General features: G+C 48.0%; 1 protein-coding gene across 1 annotated transcript in view; it reads right to left on the bottom strand.

The window, feature by feature from the left end:
- The window catches only part of AAK1 (AP2 associated kinase 1), a 78,962-nt gene that overhangs the window by 27,003 nt on the left and 33,850 nt on the right, over positions 1–18,109 (bottom strand). The window contains exons 5-15 of the mRNA XM_030509878.1: positions 13,954–14,075; positions 12,516–12,597; positions 10,463–10,595; positions 9,187–9,290; positions 8,290–8,369; positions 6,754–6,908; positions 6,382–6,668; positions 5,348–5,566; positions 1,815–2,044; positions 1,038–1,195; positions 513–629 (exon numbers count right to left, since the gene is read on the bottom strand). Coding sequence (XP_030365738.1) covers positions 513–629; positions 1,038–1,195; positions 1,815–2,044; positions 5,348–5,566; positions 6,382–6,668; positions 6,754–6,908; positions 8,290–8,369; positions 9,187–9,290; positions 10,463–10,595; positions 12,516–12,597; positions 13,954–14,075 — 1,687 coding nt within the window. The remainder of the gene's footprint in view (positions 1–512; positions 630–1,037; positions 1,196–1,814; positions 2,045–5,347; positions 5,567–6,381; positions 6,669–6,753; positions 6,909–8,289; positions 8,370–9,186; positions 9,291–10,462; positions 10,596–12,515; positions 12,598–13,953; positions 14,076–18,109) is intronic.

Genomic DNA, 18,109 nt, shown 5'->3' with positions numbered 1-18,109 from the left:
CCTGGCTCTGCAATTCTCCCCATTGCAGAGCACAGCATTAGCATTCCTGCTCCTCTCCTCCTTCATACAGCCAAAGAGCTGCAGGCAAGGAATACCTTCCAGCATGTCTGTCCTATGGCTCTGAGCCCAATTCCCTTATTGCACACTCCATATTTTACTTTTAATTAATTACTTACTTGTAATTAATACTTTAAATTATGAGCTGCACAGAGCTTCAACACATTAAGACGTTTTCCTGTGAACTTAAGGGGCTCACTTGGTTTCTTCCCTCACCAAAAGCCTCATCTCTGTCTGCAGACAGTGCCTCCTCTCTCTGGTACCCAACTGGGACAAGCACACGTGCCATTCCTACCTTCCCTTCTTCACTGAAGCACCAACCCTATCCTACAGTTCTCAAAGCCAAGGCCCAGCTCAATTTCTATCAGTTTTACCATCCTTTCAAAGAGGTTATGACAAAAAGTTGCCATTTCTCTGCAGTGGCATTGCCCTCTAGGACACGTTCACACACTCACCTGATCCAGCAGTGAAGGAAGAGCCACCAAATGCATCCGGCTGAGCTGCAGATGAAGCTGGCTGGAAACCTGGAATCAAGTTCTCTGTGGAACTGCCCATCTTTTCTGGAGCTTTCCCTGAAATGCCAGATGCACATTTAGGGGGAAAAACTTCCATTCGGAAGGTTGGTTCCTTCCCTAGATTTTTCAGGATGCTATTTCAGTATGTGACTTTAAGCCCCTTCCTGCAAATCCCAGCTCACAGATTAAGCAGAGTTTGAACTGTAGCTTCTACACCAACTGATCAGGGCTGCTTTGGAAGTGGTTAGTACCTCTCCCTTTGAGGCTCATGCTCATTTAACTGCAATGGCTCAGCAAAGAGGGCAGGGACTGAGAAGGGAAACTGGAAGGATTTAGCTCTTACAGGCACAGGGGACCATGATAATGTGGGAACTCCCCAGCAGCACCTGACCAAAAGCATCATCATTCCATGCCATCTTCTGTTCTGAGAGCAGGCTGCTATAAAAACCATCTCCATGAACCTACCATCACCCAGCTTTGCAAAGTCCTTGTTCAGCAGCTCCTCAGCTGTGAGTTTGGAGAAGTTATCATCATCAAATGGATTCCACGTGGAGACATCGGGTGGGTTATAGACATTCTGCTGGGAGGTCCTTGGGGAGCCCGAGGGTGTGGTGGAAGCAGATCTGGATGTGATCATCCCAACCAAACAACAGTCATTAATAACCCAGCTGAAACCCTCTGGCCAGCACTATGTGCTGGTCCAAGCTACTGCATTATAATTACTTCCTACTTAAACCACAAGTTATTGTACTTGCATGCTCAGGAACCTGGGACCAGCTACCCTCACCTACTCTTAATGTGGTTGTGCATGCTGGATTTGGGGATTAAAACCAGGATCAGCAGCACCCCGTTTGGAACAATTCCCTGCAATGCCCATGTGGAGGCTTCCTGCCTGCAGACACTGTGGGAGTGAGCATCCCAGGGGAGTGCTGATGCTAACCAGCAAGCGTGAAGCATGCACCAGGGCTCCTGGTGGAAGAGCTGAAACGACATTAGCTTCTGTAACCCAGAGAAAGGCCCTGTCTGCTCAGCTTTTAGGAAGCATGGAAGCACTCAGGAGGACTTCTGCCCTTGGGGAAGCTTTTCAACCACTTCCTGCCAAGCCCTGGTCTTCAGACGGCAAAGACTCATTTAGACCTCAAGAGTTTGCTTCCTACCTTCATCTTTTTGCCTAGGGAACCTCAAGAACCTCATCTCCCCCCTCCCTCCACACCCTTTAACACCAAGTGACCAACCACCTACTTGGACTTGTTGAGACTGGCCTCAGCAGCAGCTGCCTGCAGGAGCTGGGTGGACTTGCTGGCTGGGACCCCAAAAACCGCGCTGTGGGTCACGTCGCTCAGAATCCTCCTGTGTCCTGCACGCTGGGTCTTGGGGGAGGATGGAGGGGTGAGAGACCCCAGCTTCTGACCCTGCACTGCTGGAGGGGGTGTCGTCTGGGGTTTTTGCTGTGGCCTCATTTGTGCCTGCATCTAGGAGAGAAAGGAAAGTAGCATGTCCCTGTTCGCAAAGAGCAGGCACGATGAAAACACAGCTCCGTGCTGAAGGATGTGAGCTGCAAGTCATGGACTGGGAATAGCCTGGAGGGGAACAAACACACAAAAGAATTGGGGGCAAGGAGGAACTCACTGATCCACAGAATTCCAGTATTATTACAACTGCACAAGCAGAGGTTTTCTCCCCTTTATATGGAACAGCTCGTGGAGGCAAAGCCTCTGTTAGAGCTTGTCATTAAAGACTAGCTGGTCTCAGGAGCTTGCACATGGATGAAGAGGCTGAGATCCAGGGCACAGGTAACAAAACATCAGTTCAGAGTGTGCAGGATAGGGACACAAGGAGTGAGGGTAAGGTGAAGAGCAGCGCTTCCTCCAGGAGATAATGTGTGACTGGGCTCAAATCCCCAAAGGGGATACAGGTTTTCTGCAGAAATCTTGTGCAAGAAGCTTTCTTTCAGGGGAAAAAAAAAACCCAAGGACCACAGGAGCAACATTTGTCATTAAAACATGGAGGAGAAACCCAGACACTTTCGGTTTGGGTATTTTTAAGTCAAGATAACCAGCTGCAAACCCTTTGGAAACTCCAAGGGGTTTCCTCACACTGATCTTCTTCCATTACCTCAGTCTCATGTTAAACTTACATATCCTTAAATACCTGAAATACTGTTTTGTAGTGATAAACAACAGCATCACTTAAAACTATGTGATTTTTCAGACTCTGCAGTGAGATATCATGGTGGGATTTCAAGCAGGAAAACGGGAATGCAAAGAGCTGTGCACGTCACCTCCACTGCCTGGGCACTCCCTGCTCCTCACCCTGTATCCTCCCTGACCGCAATCAACCAGGGAAGACAGAGGAAATACTTGGGAATACTTAAGAGGGCAATGAGGAAGAGTTCTATCCCCAGCGTGGTACTTAACCACAGTGGGGCAAGGCAAACAAGTGGTGAGCTGCCTTGCTTTTCAGCTGGCATCTTGTCCAGTTCCCTGAGAAGCAAACTGACCTGCCTGCTCCTCATGCACCCACCTTACCTCTCGCTATATAGGCCACTGCAGAACAGTGTGTTTGGTGCTGAGAAAGAAAAGGGCAGTGCCAAAAACCACCACAGAAATGAATGCAGAGCTGATGAAGCTGAAGCCTCACAATGTGAAAAGGTTCTGATGGGTCCTGGCTTGATATCTCTTCTGCTCAAAGGCTCTGCTCTGCAGAGACCATGTTTCACCATCGCTTTTTAAATGAGCCCATCACTGCTTTTCCTCTCCTGACTGCTGCAGGAGTGGAAAAGAGTCCAGATGCATCCATTCAGAGCAGCCTTCCAGGGGGATAAGGCTAACTTTCCATCTAGCTGATTTAATAAAATTAAGGCTGGGTTTTGTGCAAGTGAATCACAGCAAAGCCCTTTAGAGATGCTCTTCATTATTACGTTTCTGGCCTTTCTCCTCTAAAAGGACCAGGATAATAACGGGCCTCATCCAAAAGCTGTCTGCACGCACCCACCTTCAACAAACTGACTTGCCCCAGGTCGTTCAGAACAGCAACAAGGCCAGGAACACAACAGTTCCAAGGCTGTCACCTCCCCTGAGCACCAGCTTAGCACTCAGAATTCATATAAAACCAAGGGGTGAATGTGACAGAGCCTTGAGACACATCAGAGAGTAAAATGATGCTTCCCCAGCGCTGCACAGGTCACTGGCTTATGGAGTTTATTAGTCAAATTAATTCCTGATGTCACTTCAAAGGAAACATACTCGAGATTCAGCAGGTCCTGAGTAACTGGCAAGTCATGCACAGCAAGCACAGACTGACCCTTAGCTTGGCCTCAAGCTCTGTGTACCTGAAGTGGTTTGTTATCAGTTACTGCTTGCTCTGGGACAGCACTGTAACAGGCAGCTTCCCACTGCTGGATCCTGCACATGCTCTTTCCAGCACACAACTAGAGTTAGGGACACCCCTTCGCACTTCCAAAACCTGGGATTAGGCAGGAATGAAAGCAAAAGGCCCAGCTTCCTCCCATATGCACTGCAGAGACACTTTGGCAGCGGGGATCCTGCCCTCTGGCACAGCTCCCTGCCTTCACCACTGCGGGCAGCTACTTCCCTGGAGCAGACAGACACATTTTCCATTAAGTAAAGAGCATTTATTTTGGATGCACGTTCAGCTGATTAAAATGGATGATTTCTTTCTTTAATTTTAGATTTTGAGAGAGGTGTTTTGAAAAGTCTCCTTTCCATAGCATTCATTTCAGAACAAAGCTATCCCGGTGCCAGAAACAACCAGGAAAGGTTGTTGTTGCACCTCCCTCTGCATCAGAGCCCTGAATATGAGAGGGAAGATTTCCAAACAAGCAGCAACATAGAATCCCAGCCTGGTTTGAGTTGGAAAGGACCTTAAGACCATCCAGTTCCAACCCCTGCCACGGGCAGGGACACTTTCCACTAGAGCAGGTTGCTCCAAGCCCCTGTGTCCAACCTGGCCTTGGACACTGCCAGGGATGGGGCAGCCACAGCTTCTCTGGGCACCCTGTGCCAGCGCCTCAGCACCCTCACAGGGAACAACTTCTGCCTTATCTTCAACCTGAACTTCCCCTGGTTCAGTTTGAACCCATCACCCCTTGTCCTATCGCTCCAGTCCCTGATGAAGGTCCCTCTCCAGCATCCTTGTAGCCCCCTTCTGCTGCTCTGAGGTCTCCACGCAGCTTCTCTTCTCCAGGCTCAACAGCCCCAATGTTCTCAGCCTGGCTCCATAGGGGAGCTGCTCCAGCCCCTCATGGCCTCCTCTAGACTTGCTCCAACAGCTCCATGTCCTTCTTATGTTGGGGACATAAACAACAATGTTGTTCTGTTGCCTAATGCCCAACCTGATGCAGTAAGTACAAATAAGTTTTAGAAGTTCCTTGCATGTCTCCTAAGGCAGCATGATAGGAGAGGGGTAGAGGGAAGCTGCATTAAGCAGCTACTTCTATATTCTCATCTGCTTTCTGCTCATCATCTACTCATCTTCCTCCTATGTAGCCAGAGCACAACTCCCATGTCCAGCATCCTGTTGTAAAGAGCAGTGCAAACAACTGCACGGGTGCCTGAGGCAGCAAGGTTAGCGCTGACATCTGCCACCCAGACACTGTGGACACCACACTAGGGACCAGCAGGCCCCAGAGCACCCACTACCTGGGCTCTGTGGGTCAGAAAAGGCAGCTGCCCTGCTGGGCTGCTCCTGGGATGCAGGACCTGGCAGGAGAACACTCACCAGCAACTCCAAATCCCTTCCCACAAGGCTCTTACCACTTGTTCCTGCGGTTGCGCTGCCTGGGCCGCACTCTGCTGGGGCTGAGGCTGTGGTGGGGCTGGGGCTTGCTGCTTCTGCTGACCTGCTGCTCCTGCTGTCTTCTGCTGCATTGCTGCCTGCTGGGCCATCATCTGCTGCTGCTGTTGCTGCTGCTGCTGGTAATAGTTCTGCATGAGCTGCTGCTGTGCTGGCGCTCCTTGCTGCATCACTGGGAACTGGGAAACAAGCAGTTGTTGAGCTGCTTGGGAACTGGGGTACCACCACCACAACTTGGGGCCAGCCACAGGAATGGTTACAGGCACTGCAAGTGGCAAAGCAGTCACAGGCTGTGGTGGCTTGGAGACAAAGGCGTGGTGGGAAGTGGCCTTCTGATCTAACGACAGATGCTGAGTTACACTCATATGGGGCTCTCTCAGCACAGACTCTCCTGGGGTCCCAAACTCCTTTCTCCACTTTTATCAATGCTAAACCTTTCCCCAGGATGGGAAGGTTTATCATCCCTTTGCTTCCACTTTAAATATGCTTTAGCAGGGATCTCTGCTGCTATAAACACCTATAAACAGCATGCAAGTCTGTCATCTACACCCACCCCATCTAACACATCATGTGTCCACAGGCCTCCTTATCACTGCTGGCTACCACAAACCCAGACCCGAATCTTACAATTCAAAAGGCATGCCAGGCTCCTTGTATCACGAGGAGAGCAGAAGAGAAGTTGCACCCTCTGTTCATCAGCTGAACATTGACCTCAAGGCCCTGAAACACTTGGAGCTGTAAAATCTTAACCAGCACTGCTTATTTCATGTTTGTATGTGTCAAAACTACCTCAAGGCCTTTTAATATTAACAGTTAAAAATGCCAGCCTCGTGCAGCAAAAAATCTAACTAAAGAACTGCAGACACATTGGAAAATGTCCAAAACCTGCACCTTCTCCCCTCAAAAACCAGAGGGCTTGCCCTAAATGCAAAGATGCACCCTCACAAGCCTCTAACACAGGAAGCATGCAACAAACACAGTTGTGCACATTTACCTGCTGAGCCTGCATCATCTGCTGCTGCTGGTAATAGGCAGCCTGTTGTTGCTGCTGCTGCTGCTGCTGCTGCAGGAGCTGCTGCTTCAAGAAAAGCTGCTGTTGATGCTGAGGTGTGGCTTGGGGCTGAGTAGAGGGGACCTGGGGCTGTGCCTGTGGGGCTTGCTGCGGAGCTGGCGCTTGCTTGGCTTGTGGCTGTGCTGGAGCCTGTTGAGGTGCTGCTTTTTGCTGGGGAACACTTGCAGGGAGCGAGGGCTGCCCACTGCCCAGGGCAGCAGGGCCTGCAACTGGTGGGGAAGGAGAAAGAAGACAGCTCAGTTAGATCCAGCTGCACCACAGCCCTGCGGTGCTGCACGGGGAACATCACCTCACCTTGCGGCTGAATGGCTGCTTGAACAGTGGGTCTCTTCCTTGGTGTCAGGGCTGGCTGAATGGGCAGAATTCCAGGGTTGGGTTGTGTCTGTCCTGCTTTAGGTCTCTGGCGGGGGGCTATGGAAGTTTCTGTTGTAGGGATGGGATCTGTCAGCCTAGAAGGTAAGGAATAAAAGGAAGAGCATAAAAGCACAGTCTTTGTTAGCCTGATAGCTGGTGCATGCAACACACACTAGAGGTCTGAAATACGTGCCTGATGATGGTGACATCCAGACACACACACTGACTCTTTCCAGAAAGCTGCAAGCCCAGTAAAACTGAACAGATGCATCCCCAAAAATCCATCTAACACTATCCTTTCGACTACTTTGCCAACTGTGGCATCTTCTCCTGTTGGACAGCTGGAACCTGTTAAAACCACTCATTCAAATACTTGATACAACATATTGTTTAAATCCACTTCGAGTTCTGGATGAGCAGATGAAGGGCATCACAAATTAGCTTAAGAGCAGCTGGTACCTTTGGGCAGAGTTATCTAAATTGCCATCTTTAGAAGTACCTTAACTTTAGTACATCTACCCCAGAAGCAGGTCACTGGACCTCTTCTGATCTCTGCTCAGCAGTCAGTATGCACACAACAGAGCCAAGCAGCCAGACACCCCCCTGCCCTTCTGTGCATTGCTCATTAGGTATCAAGTTGTTCTACTAATGTGAGAGTAACTGCACTCAGTCATAAAACTAAACAAAGCAGACTCCTGGCACTGACAGGCAGGAGGAGAGATTCCCAGTTTCAGAGTGAAGGAAGCTGCTGGGTTTGGAGACCCGCTGCTGTACTGCTCACTATGCAGTAAAACAAGGGGCAAGTTTTGTCCAACAGAATTTACAAGTCTCAATTACAGTATCACAAACAGAGCAGCAGCAGCAGGAGAGGAGAAAAACCACAGTGGTTTCCCCACTAACTGGGCTCTTCAGATGGATGGAGACTCCTTGGGCTTTCGTGTGTGTCCCCCAGAAGAAATTATAGGGCTCTTGCAGAAATCACAGCAATTTCGTACAGTAAGTACTGGGTTTTATCATCTACCGAGGGTCAAACTCTAACAGCAACAGTCTCTGATGCAGTTTCTCAGCAGACTCGTGTTCTTTGGGCCGATTCCAAGCCCACTGCAGGCCAGCTGCAGCCTTCCTCCTGCCTTTGCTTTCAGGTACTCCGGATGGATGACACACCAGATTCATCTAAGTGCATGAACCTCAAGTGCTGCTGTCAAGCAGTGTCTCCAGCACAAAAACCTAAGCTGTTGAGTCATGCTGAGTATCACCCAAGTCCTTCCCATGCAGAAAGATTTCCCCTAATATCTGCATTTTCTGCCTTTCAGATCAATGAGATCAATGGTTATTTATGTCGCTGAAGCAGAACCCTCAGGACTGCAGTGTAGATGTAAGCCCCCAAGGAAGCAGCTAAATATACCAGGCATCTTTCCTAAAAGCAGAAGGACAACAGACACTAAAAAGGGCTGAGCATAATGCAGATGTGGTTACCTGGCCTTGGGTTGACTTTTCTTTGCAGCAGCTTCACTTGCTTTAACTGGGTCTGGGAGTTTAGCGGGGATCGGAGAGTTCTGCAGATCCCAAAAGGACCACATTTAGTGTGAAAAGAGAGTCAGAAATCATTTGCACAATGAAATAGGGAGATTGGGGGATCCCCAAAGCAACTATTCCTCATGCTGGACAAAGGGCAAAACCCCTCAATGTCAATGCCATGAGGAAACAGGAGTTTGGGAGAGTCTTTACAAGGGGAAAATACACTTCAGCTTTTTGACCATTTACTACATGTGGACACAAAGCTTCATAGCACAACCTGGGGACAATAGCAACAATACTTATTAATACTACTATAAAAAATACAGGTAGAATAGTACCATAACACCCTAAGAAAATACTTGTCATCTCTTTTTTTCCATTGAAGTCTATAAAGATACACTAAGGAGGGGGGCAGATGGCTGTGGAAGGTCTGGTGTAGTTCAAATGGAAGCAGACACAAGCTGCTATGTCTGAAACCTATTGCAGCACAAATTACACACGCTATGATGAATGTGCCTGGAAATCCAATCAGCTGCACAAGCATGGCCTAATTTTCCATGTTCACATGCACAAGATCTCTTGCTTGACCTCACGCTGGTAACTGGGTGAGGAGGTAAATCAGGGATGAACAGAAATACACAACATACGAAAGAAAATCCTGATTCCCGCCCTTATTCCCCCCCAAAAAATACCCCAAAAGCCCAAATAGCTTTGCTAATTAAAAAAGAAAGACCCTCCCAATGTCAGAGCTGGGGAAGAATTGGCAGAATCCAGCAGAATACTCAATATTCAGCAAATGGCACCCCCAGTCTCCTCCCACAAAGCCCTGCATCAATCCACTCCTTTGCCACTCACCTGGACGTTCTGGACCGGGCATTCCTTCTTTGCCAGTTTGAATGCAAAGTAGGAGACCTGATAAATATCAGGTCTCTTATCAGGGTCTGGCTCAAGCATATACCCTTTAAGAGACAGAGATGCTTAATATCAGAGCAGCAGAACAGACAGGTTCACGTAAGCCATTTGTGGCAGCGTATCAGACACTAGAGATAAGGAAGAGAGAGGTGGTGTATGCTCCATCCCTGAAAACATTCAAGGTCATCTTGGACAGGGCTCTGAGCAACCTGATCTAGCTGAAGATGGCTCTGTTCATGGCAAGGGGGTTGGACCAGATGACTTTGAAAGGTCCCTTCCAACCCAAACCATTCTATGATTCTACATTTGGCATGACTGATGCTAACGGGGTGCTCTGCCTCTTACAAAGGGCACCTCAGCAGGGCTGAGCCGGTCACCAGGGGCAGCTCAAAAAGGGGCAAGGCAGAGTCAGAATGGACTGGGATGTATGTTCCAATACAGTTATGAGCAATTTGTAGCTGCTATTGAAGGCTCTAGGGCAAAGAGGGGAAAGGAAGCCAGCCTAGTCAGGGAATAGCACTGGTTTTCAGCATTTCCAAGTGACCTTGCAGGAAAAGAGCTTGATCCAAGGCTGGTGTGTCAGCAGGGCAGGAAGACAGGCCAGCCACATATACCACTGCATATCCACACCACATAAGCAAAGAAAATACCAGGCTGCTCTGCAAACACATCCAAGTCTGTATTAGTCAAGATTGTGGCTGGGCAAAGAAAAATAAAACCAAATGCTGTGCTGGAAACAAGAGAGCTGCCCCAGCTTTGCCAAGAGCAGTGCATTGTCCCCTTCATTACACATTCACTCCAGTCAGTGGGTTATTTATAAATCATTTCAGTTCTGTTTCTCAGTTCACAGAAGATGAATTCTTATCGCTCGTCTTAAGTCACTGTGGTTCCTTTCAGTTCCTTATCCAAATAGATTTATTACTGGAGAAATACGTTCCTACATAAATAGGCTTATTGTGCAAGTTCCTGTAGGGCTCCTAAACCAAATGGTTGTCTGTTTTCCTGCCTTTCCAGAGCTCACGACAGCCTGGCCAAACAGAAACCTCTGTCAGAACTGCCTTTCAAAGAGTGATCCCTAAGCTACTTTAACCACCCTTGGGTGCAAGGAAGTGTCTTAAAAGAAGAGAAACCCCACCAGTTTCACTGTAGGAGCAGGAAATACCAGAACGAAACACTTGAGTTGTGCAGAAGGGGCTTAAGGCACTGTCAGAGAACTCACGGATGAGGCAGTGCATGTCTTGCGAGTGCCGGGAATTATCTGGAATGGTGAAGTTGCCATCACAGATTGCCACCTGACTCTCTCCGAAGGGCAAGGTGAAGTAACACAGCTTGTACAGCAAACAGCCCAGGGCCTGAAGAGACACAACACAGCAAAGGATTTAACAAAGTGGGAATGGTACAATTCAAATACCCTCGTAGATAAGAGGGGAAGTCTCCAGCTCGTTCTGCTGCGTGGGTCCCACGTGGCATCAAGCCACATTTTAACATCCCTGTGATGGACTTGGAAACAAGCAGAGTTACACAGGTAGATAAATACATGACGAGCTCTCCCTCTCCAGGCTGAGACACCGTAACCCGGGGGACTGTGTGAGCAGCATCACACACAGAGCTCCAAATACCACTACACAGTGTGACCGTTCATGCCACGACACAGGCAAAGCCTGTTTCTGCCACGTGCTGGGAGGAAAAGGCAAAGTAATAGCAAAAAGAACTGGTAACCATCATCCTTAATACATGTTTTCTGACACAGAAAAATCCAAACCGTGCTCAAGCTGAAGTTCAACCTTTCAACCATTATAAATGGGTTCCAGGGAGAGCTACACACAGACGGCTGCAGGCTGCAGGGTTATATCACCCTGCCATCTATTCCTGTGCTGCTTCTGACAGCAAGAACCACCACCTATTGCAAAAGAAAATCCAAGTTGTGCACAAAAGGCTAATTATGAAACACTCCCACCACCTCAGAGGGAAGAGGGGGGAAATATTTCCCCATCCTAAGCAACTCAGCAGCAGCTTCTATCTTTTGTCATCGGATTTCACAATCAAATTGCACTCTGGTTTAAGATAACCTTGATAAGATTTAAGGAGAGGGAGGTTTCCAGCAGGACAAACACTGCAACAGGCCTTGAAGTCGAGGCCCCACTGTGCAGAACACCACATGCTGGTTTGGAAACACTCAGTGGGTTACTGGAACAAAATTCCTTCCACGCCAGGAAGAGGAGAGCCTTTGGGTCTCCTCCTTTCCATGTTATCACAGGAAGGAGGGCAAATCCTAGATTCTTCTCTGGCTGCCTTTGAGACCCTGACAGTCTTTCCATGCTGTTATAGCTGTGAGCCCCCTCTCCAGGTCTCTAACCCCAAGGGGAGTGACCCAGCACTGGTACAGAGCCTGGTCCTACAAAGCTCCTGCTGAACCCAGCAGAGCAAGAGCCCCCCAGGAGCTGCTGCTTTCCTGCCTCCGAGCTGAGCTCAAGAGGGGACAGAGGACTCTTCCCAGCAATTTTCCCTCTTGTATCTGCAGATGCAGAGCTATTGAGGATACATTAAAACTCTGCTTCTGCCTTCTTACTTCCTAGCTCAAGGCTTCCTAAACCCTGCAAACGTGCTCTGAATTTAAACACCTTCCATGTGCTGAATTGCCACTTGCACTACAAACAGCACAGACTTCATCTCCAATCCAACTAAAGGGAAGCTTTCCATCCTTCACCAGCTTAACCAGGAATGGATTACACCCCAGTTGCATTTTGCTCTCAACATGAAAAGCAGGGCAAGACTGCACTGATCATTAGAAACAGCAGTGCAAAAGCTTGGGCTTTGGCCAGGTTTGACAAACTAACTGTGTGACACTATCCAGGATAAGCATACTATTGCTCCTAGGGGAAAGATCTGTTTCCTACTAAATTCTGACCAGTAACTTTGTTTTCACATGCTTGCAAAGCAACTCAGGCACAAGTAGTCACAGTCCTCTGAATTTCCTGTTTCAACTCATGATATGGAATCAGGTTTGCACCGTTCAGCCCGGGGATTTCATACATCTCTAAATGAAAACCACACTGCAAGTAGCATGCAAAGAAGCACGCATGGTTTATCCACAAGCCACCCTACTCAGCAGTAACTGATTGGAAACATCAAGCAGAGAAACTCTTTCCTCAGAAACTGTCCAGTCTCTTAAGGAAACTGGGTTAGCCCCAGCCAGAAAGTTACCCTGTCATTATGGTAATGAAAACAAGCTGCAGTCTGGTTGTATGATGTTGAGTGGGTTTGATACGTACCCATATGTCTGCTTTTGTAGTAATAAGTTTGCCACTGTACAGGTTGACCATTTCTGGTGCTCTGTAGGATAACGTAGTGTACCTGTAAGAGAAAGGTCTATCAGTGAGTTGGAAATGGCTGTAAGATGCATTTCCACTGTGTCACATTCCCAAAAATTCACTCTTTCCCTATTCATTTTAAGGAAAGGGATACTAAAGATGATATTCTATTGGAGAAATCTTTTACCAACAGCATCTGCTGCATCCCTCTAACAATAACATCCCAAGCATTGCAAACTGCCCTGTGGAACCAAAGCAGTGACCAAGATCCTGCCTAAAGCAAGCAATTCACTCATGAAACTGTGCAGTCATTTTAGGAACTAGAACAGAAATATTCAAGGATTCAGAGTATTAACAAGGTCAGCAGCCAAATGTCCTCTGCAATGTCCTCACTGCTGGGGCTTTGGCCAAGTGTATTACAAAGATTGTAACTGGATACAGGGCTCCTAATAAATAGGCTTCCATACCCAGAGTCCTGCTCAGAGTCATTGTGCTCAAGGGAAAGGTTATTTTGCATCACAAATATAGGTAGAATCTGCCTCTTTTTAACAAATAGAAAAGCTAGAAACTGCACCACAGTGGAAGAGACTGCTGTGAGAAGATTTCCTATCAGTACATCTATCATTTCTGCTGCGGCACCTCGCGTGTTCTTCACCTTGATCACAAGAAAGCATTGCTAAAGGCAAAGTTTCTATAGGCTTGTTACTAAGTGTACAAATAGGGCACTCCAAAGGGACTGCAAAGCCAGACTGGGAGCTTCAGCCAAGTAAGTCTAGGAAATCCATGCAGGTGGAAGTGAATCCTAATAAAAAGGAAGCATTTGCACTCATTTTTTTAACATGCTCTTTTCTAGCCAGAACATTGCATTAACAGAACTGGAAAGTCTGCAGCAGTGATGTTACAACTAAAGCAAGACCAAGGACCTGGACAGTGCCTCATTCTTCATCCAGATCCTACTGAACTGCCACCTAAGTTCCCTTCTTGAAAGCATCAGGGTGCACCTGGTTGCTACCATAGAGCTGGTCGTGTGTGGGGCAAGAGCCAGATGAAACACCTCAAGGATCTTAGGAGCTGAGGAGTCAGGCCACGAGTTCCCTTAGTCACTGCAAGGATTTATGATGAGTGGCTCGTGGAGGACAGGGATTCTGTCATCTGCTGTCTCACAGGTCAAAGAAGCCAAGATAGAGGAAGGACAGAGATAGACCCCATACATAACAGAACACGTCGCTACCTCCTCAAGGTGGGCAACTTCTCTGCATTAGTGCCTCAGTCTTTCAGGTCCAAAGCAATTACATCAAGCTCAGTTTATTGTTTCACCTTCCCCCAGGCATTTAATTGACCTGCAGCACGCACTACAAATACAAACCGTGTCCGAGCTGCAAAGGAAAAGCACACTTACTTTTTGATCTCCTCCTCTACTGCATTCACCCCTTCTGTTTGAGGGTTCTGGAATTTGTTAGTGGCACTTCCAAAGTCACACAGGACATAGTGGCCACGGTCGTGCAGCAGGATGTTTTCAACCTACAAGCATCACAGACAAACAGAGAATCAGACAAAAACTCCTTCATGTTCTGCAGATGAGCCAGGGCTTTTAGTGCCTGAAGACATATCAGAGATGTCTGACATAAAAGCATAACATGACAGCAAAGGAAATAGGCATCAAAACTCTGTCACATCTCCTGAAATAGAAGTCAAATCAGGGAAGCATAGTTATAACTATGAACTGTCTTCCCTCTGCCACCTCTCCCTTCTCCTTTTGCAAGCACATTACCTTGCCTCTGCTAAGACCACCACGTGCTTCAGGACAAGAACTGTGTCCTGGTCTCCTTAGTGCTCATCTGAAGTATGATGACCCACAGTGTGGCATCTCATTTAGGGACAGCTAATACAAGCTGTCCACAGCAATATGAAGGGCTCTAACTCCTTGCTGTCTAGTGAGGCAGAGAGGAGGCAAATGGATGAGTGCACACACACTTCTGTGCTTCATGAAATTATAACACCTCTCCAGTTCTTTGCCTGCATCTCACGTGTCACTCATTCAAAACCAACCTCAGCTTATGTTGTTTGTGATCAGAATGTGTTGGGTGCCCTGTTGGTAGCCCCATGAACAGTGGTTGTCACAGCAGAGGTTCCTCCAGGCTGCTGAAAAGATGAGCCCTTTCTTTTAGATATAGCTTGGAATGAGACAACTGAAACACATGCTGAAACCAACACCTGGGAGAGCTGAAAGTAAGGAAATAAAGCCAGCAGAGTCACTGCCTTTCCCCTAAATACTCACACTTAATCACGCAGTAACAAAAGTCCAGCTTGCATCCACCTAGGAAAGCTGTCTAAATGTTTCAACACTGACATGAGATGTGGAAACACCCAGGTTCAGTCTTTGCTTTGGCAGAGCAGCCCTCTATTCCAGCTCCTCAGCTGTACAGTGGCATTAACAAGATGCTCTCTCAAGGGAATGCATACGATTTTTAATGTAGTTATCTTCAATCAATGTCAAATGCTCAGATACAGCCATGAGATAAAACGCAGCGCTCAGCTATTTCCCAAAACCCACCACAGAACTGGGGACTAACAAAGGCCTTTGGAAGCAGAGCTCCCCAGCAAGGCTGATCTTTACAAGGAGGAAAGAAAAAGAAGGAGTCAGCATTTTAAGCACCAGAAAACGCAGCCAAATGAGAGCAGCTGAGGGGGGAAACACTGGCTTGAAACCAAGGGTTAAACAACACCCCTTCCCCCTCCGCCATCCATCTGCTTTGGATAAAGCACCACACACAGATGTTCTCCCGAGATCAACACTGATAGGGTTATTCCCTATTCCCTGCAAACATTTCCAGAAGAGCCCTTCCACTTTAGCTGGCTGAGAAGTCTGAGGTGCCTTCGCAGTCAGTTTCCAGCACTGCTCAATGCTTGCAACTCCAGCTGCAGTCTTTGACGTGCCCTGTGTCAGATTTTCATGCCCCCAAAAAATCACCTTTAAGGGAAACTATGAGTATGTAGCTCCTGCCTTTACCCTCTGAAACAAATGCTTTTCTTTGCTAAAATCTGAAGTTGTAAGAAGACTCTTGAGGCTGTTCAGTCTGGAGAAGAGAAGCTGCGTGGAGACCTCAGAGCAGCTTCCAGGGTCTGAAGGGGGCTACAAGGGTGCTTGAGAGAGACTCTTCATCAGGGACTGTAGGGACAGGACAAGGGGAATGGCTTTAACTTGACAGAGAGGAGATTGAGATGAGCTCTGAGGCAGAAGCTCTTCCCTGTGAGGGTGCTGAGGCGCTGGCACAGACTTTTCCCAGAGAAGCTGTGGCTGCCCCATCCCTGGCAGTGTTCAAGGCCAGGTTGGACACAGGGGCTTGGAGCAACCTGCTCTAGTGGAAGGTGTCCCTGCCCGTGGCAGGGGTTGGAGCTGGATGAGCTTTAAGGTCCCTTCCAACCCAAACCAGGCTGGGATTCTGTAAGACTGTACAGACACATACTGGTGAGGGATAAGGAATAAACCTGTCTAACTAGCAAAATCAACACTCGTTATCTTCTTATGCGAGCAATGGCTTCTAAGGCAAGTGCTTCTAAGCTCACGTGCTGATTTGGGTGGGATGCATGACCCAGGTATACTCTCAGACTGCTTTCCTGCACCTTCCACTCTCTAGAGACAGTTCAACATCCCCTTCTCCTGTGGCACCACTCACTAGTTGCTTCTGAAAGCTTATTTACTATTTCATAGCCAAGAAATTAATGCAATGTGACATCTAAGAGCACTAACTGATTTTGGCACAGGCATATGCTTAACGTGGTCGATACAAGGGTTTCCCAATAGAGGACTCCAGAATTTTACACATCACACTCTGAACACAGATCCAGCCAAACTGATTCGAGGCAGAGGCTTCTTGGTGGCACCAGGGCAAGACTTGGCATTACAAAGCAGGGTGCTGGAAGGCAGCGAGATAACAGCAGCACAGTGTGACTGTCTTATCACACCACAGAGAAGAGCAACAGCGGGAGATGCTGCTGCTGCTAAAAGGAAAGCAGAAGAAACTAAATCCTTAAGAGGAGAGCACAACTTTCTTACTTCAGAAAGCAGGGAAAGGGAAGGAGAAAGATGTTTTGATCAACAGCATCCTCTGGGCTGACTGAGAGAGTATTTTGGTGTATCCTGCTGGGTGTCTACTACAAGAAAAATCAGCCACTCATCCACAAGCCGCTCCTGGAGCAAGATGGGGTCAGACTAGAAGCTCCACAGGTAAAATAAGAGACCTCTCGCTGTGGAAAGCTCCGAGCTGTAGGAATCAAAGCTGGCTCTAAGATGGTGCTTTTCACAACATGAGGTACAGGATGTGAGGCTGGAAAGACAAGGTTAAATATAAAACAAGTTATGCAAACAACTGCCACTAGGTAGAGGGTAGTTGTGTAAATAGTTATCAGCAGGGACAGACAGATTTTGTGCTCCCTCCACCTCACTAACCTTACTCCTCTGGGGCCTGACAGTTATAGTTTCTCTTAATAGATTCCAACTTCAAAGCAGAGACTTCACAGCCAGGGTAATATTAACACATAGCCAGAAGAAGATTTGGCCATTTGTTCTCCACTCTTAAAAGGCCTAACATAAAGAAACAGGAATTCTTACTCCAGGGAAGGCTCTGCAGCAGCAACTGCCTATGAACCCTGAGGGCAAGGGAAAAACCTGCAAGAACAAGCAAAGGTAAGCACCCAAGGCAAGCCTGTAGGCTTACAGTGCCTCTATAGGGGTCCTAACTAGAGAAGGGGCAGCATGTGAGGGGTTTCCTAATTCCTAGGGAAAAGCAGCATCAATATACACCTGGTTTTGTGGCAGCACATCGTGCAGCTCTGAGCACACAGGGACAGGCTGACACAGCACCTCAGGGGTAACCATCACCACTGTCTTCTGACAAGGGCCTGTAGGGACAGGCCAAGGGGAATGGCTTTAACCTGACACAGAGGGGAGATTGAGATGAGCTCTGAGGCAGAAGCTGTTCCCTGTGAGGGTGCTGAGGCGCTGGCACAGGGTGCCCAGAGAAGCTGTGGCTGCCCCATCCCTGGCAGTGTTCAAGGCCAGGTTGGACACAGGGGCTTGGAGCAACCTGCTCTAGTGGAAGGTGTCCCTGCCTGTGGCAGGGGGTTGGAACTGGATGAGCTTTAATGTCCCTTCAACCCAAACCAGGCTGGGATTCTATGATCAGGAAAGAAAACCTTACCAAACACCCCAGGGATCACAGGCTGTATTTTTCATGGCCTTTATTTGCAGTGAGATGTCCACTTTTGCTTATAGCCATGCTGCTCAAAGGTGTTGTCCCCAGCTGCTGGTTACATACCACCAGTTGTGCCAACAAGAGGTTGTTCCGCTTTAGGCAAAGCCTGTTGGGTTAGTTCAGAATCACAGCTACAGGCCACTGAAGCTAATCCAGCTGCACTTGAAAGGGCTTAGAGATTATTCACCCTATCCCTTCTGCTGGCAGAGCTTTCTGGGCAGGAGCCTCCAGCATTAGAGCAACATCAAAGGCAAAAAAAGCCTCCAACCCCAAAGTCAACATCTTCACTCTTCAACAGGG

This window comes from Strigops habroptila, chromosome 21 (assembly GCF_004027225.2).
Source record: "Strigops habroptila isolate Jane chromosome 21, bStrHab1.2.pri, whole genome shotgun sequence".
In the NCBI taxonomy this organism is placed as follows: Eukaryota; Metazoa; Chordata; class Aves; order Psittaciformes; family Psittacidae; genus Strigops; species Strigops habroptila.
This window is presented reverse-complemented; position numbering and strand designations above follow the sequence as displayed.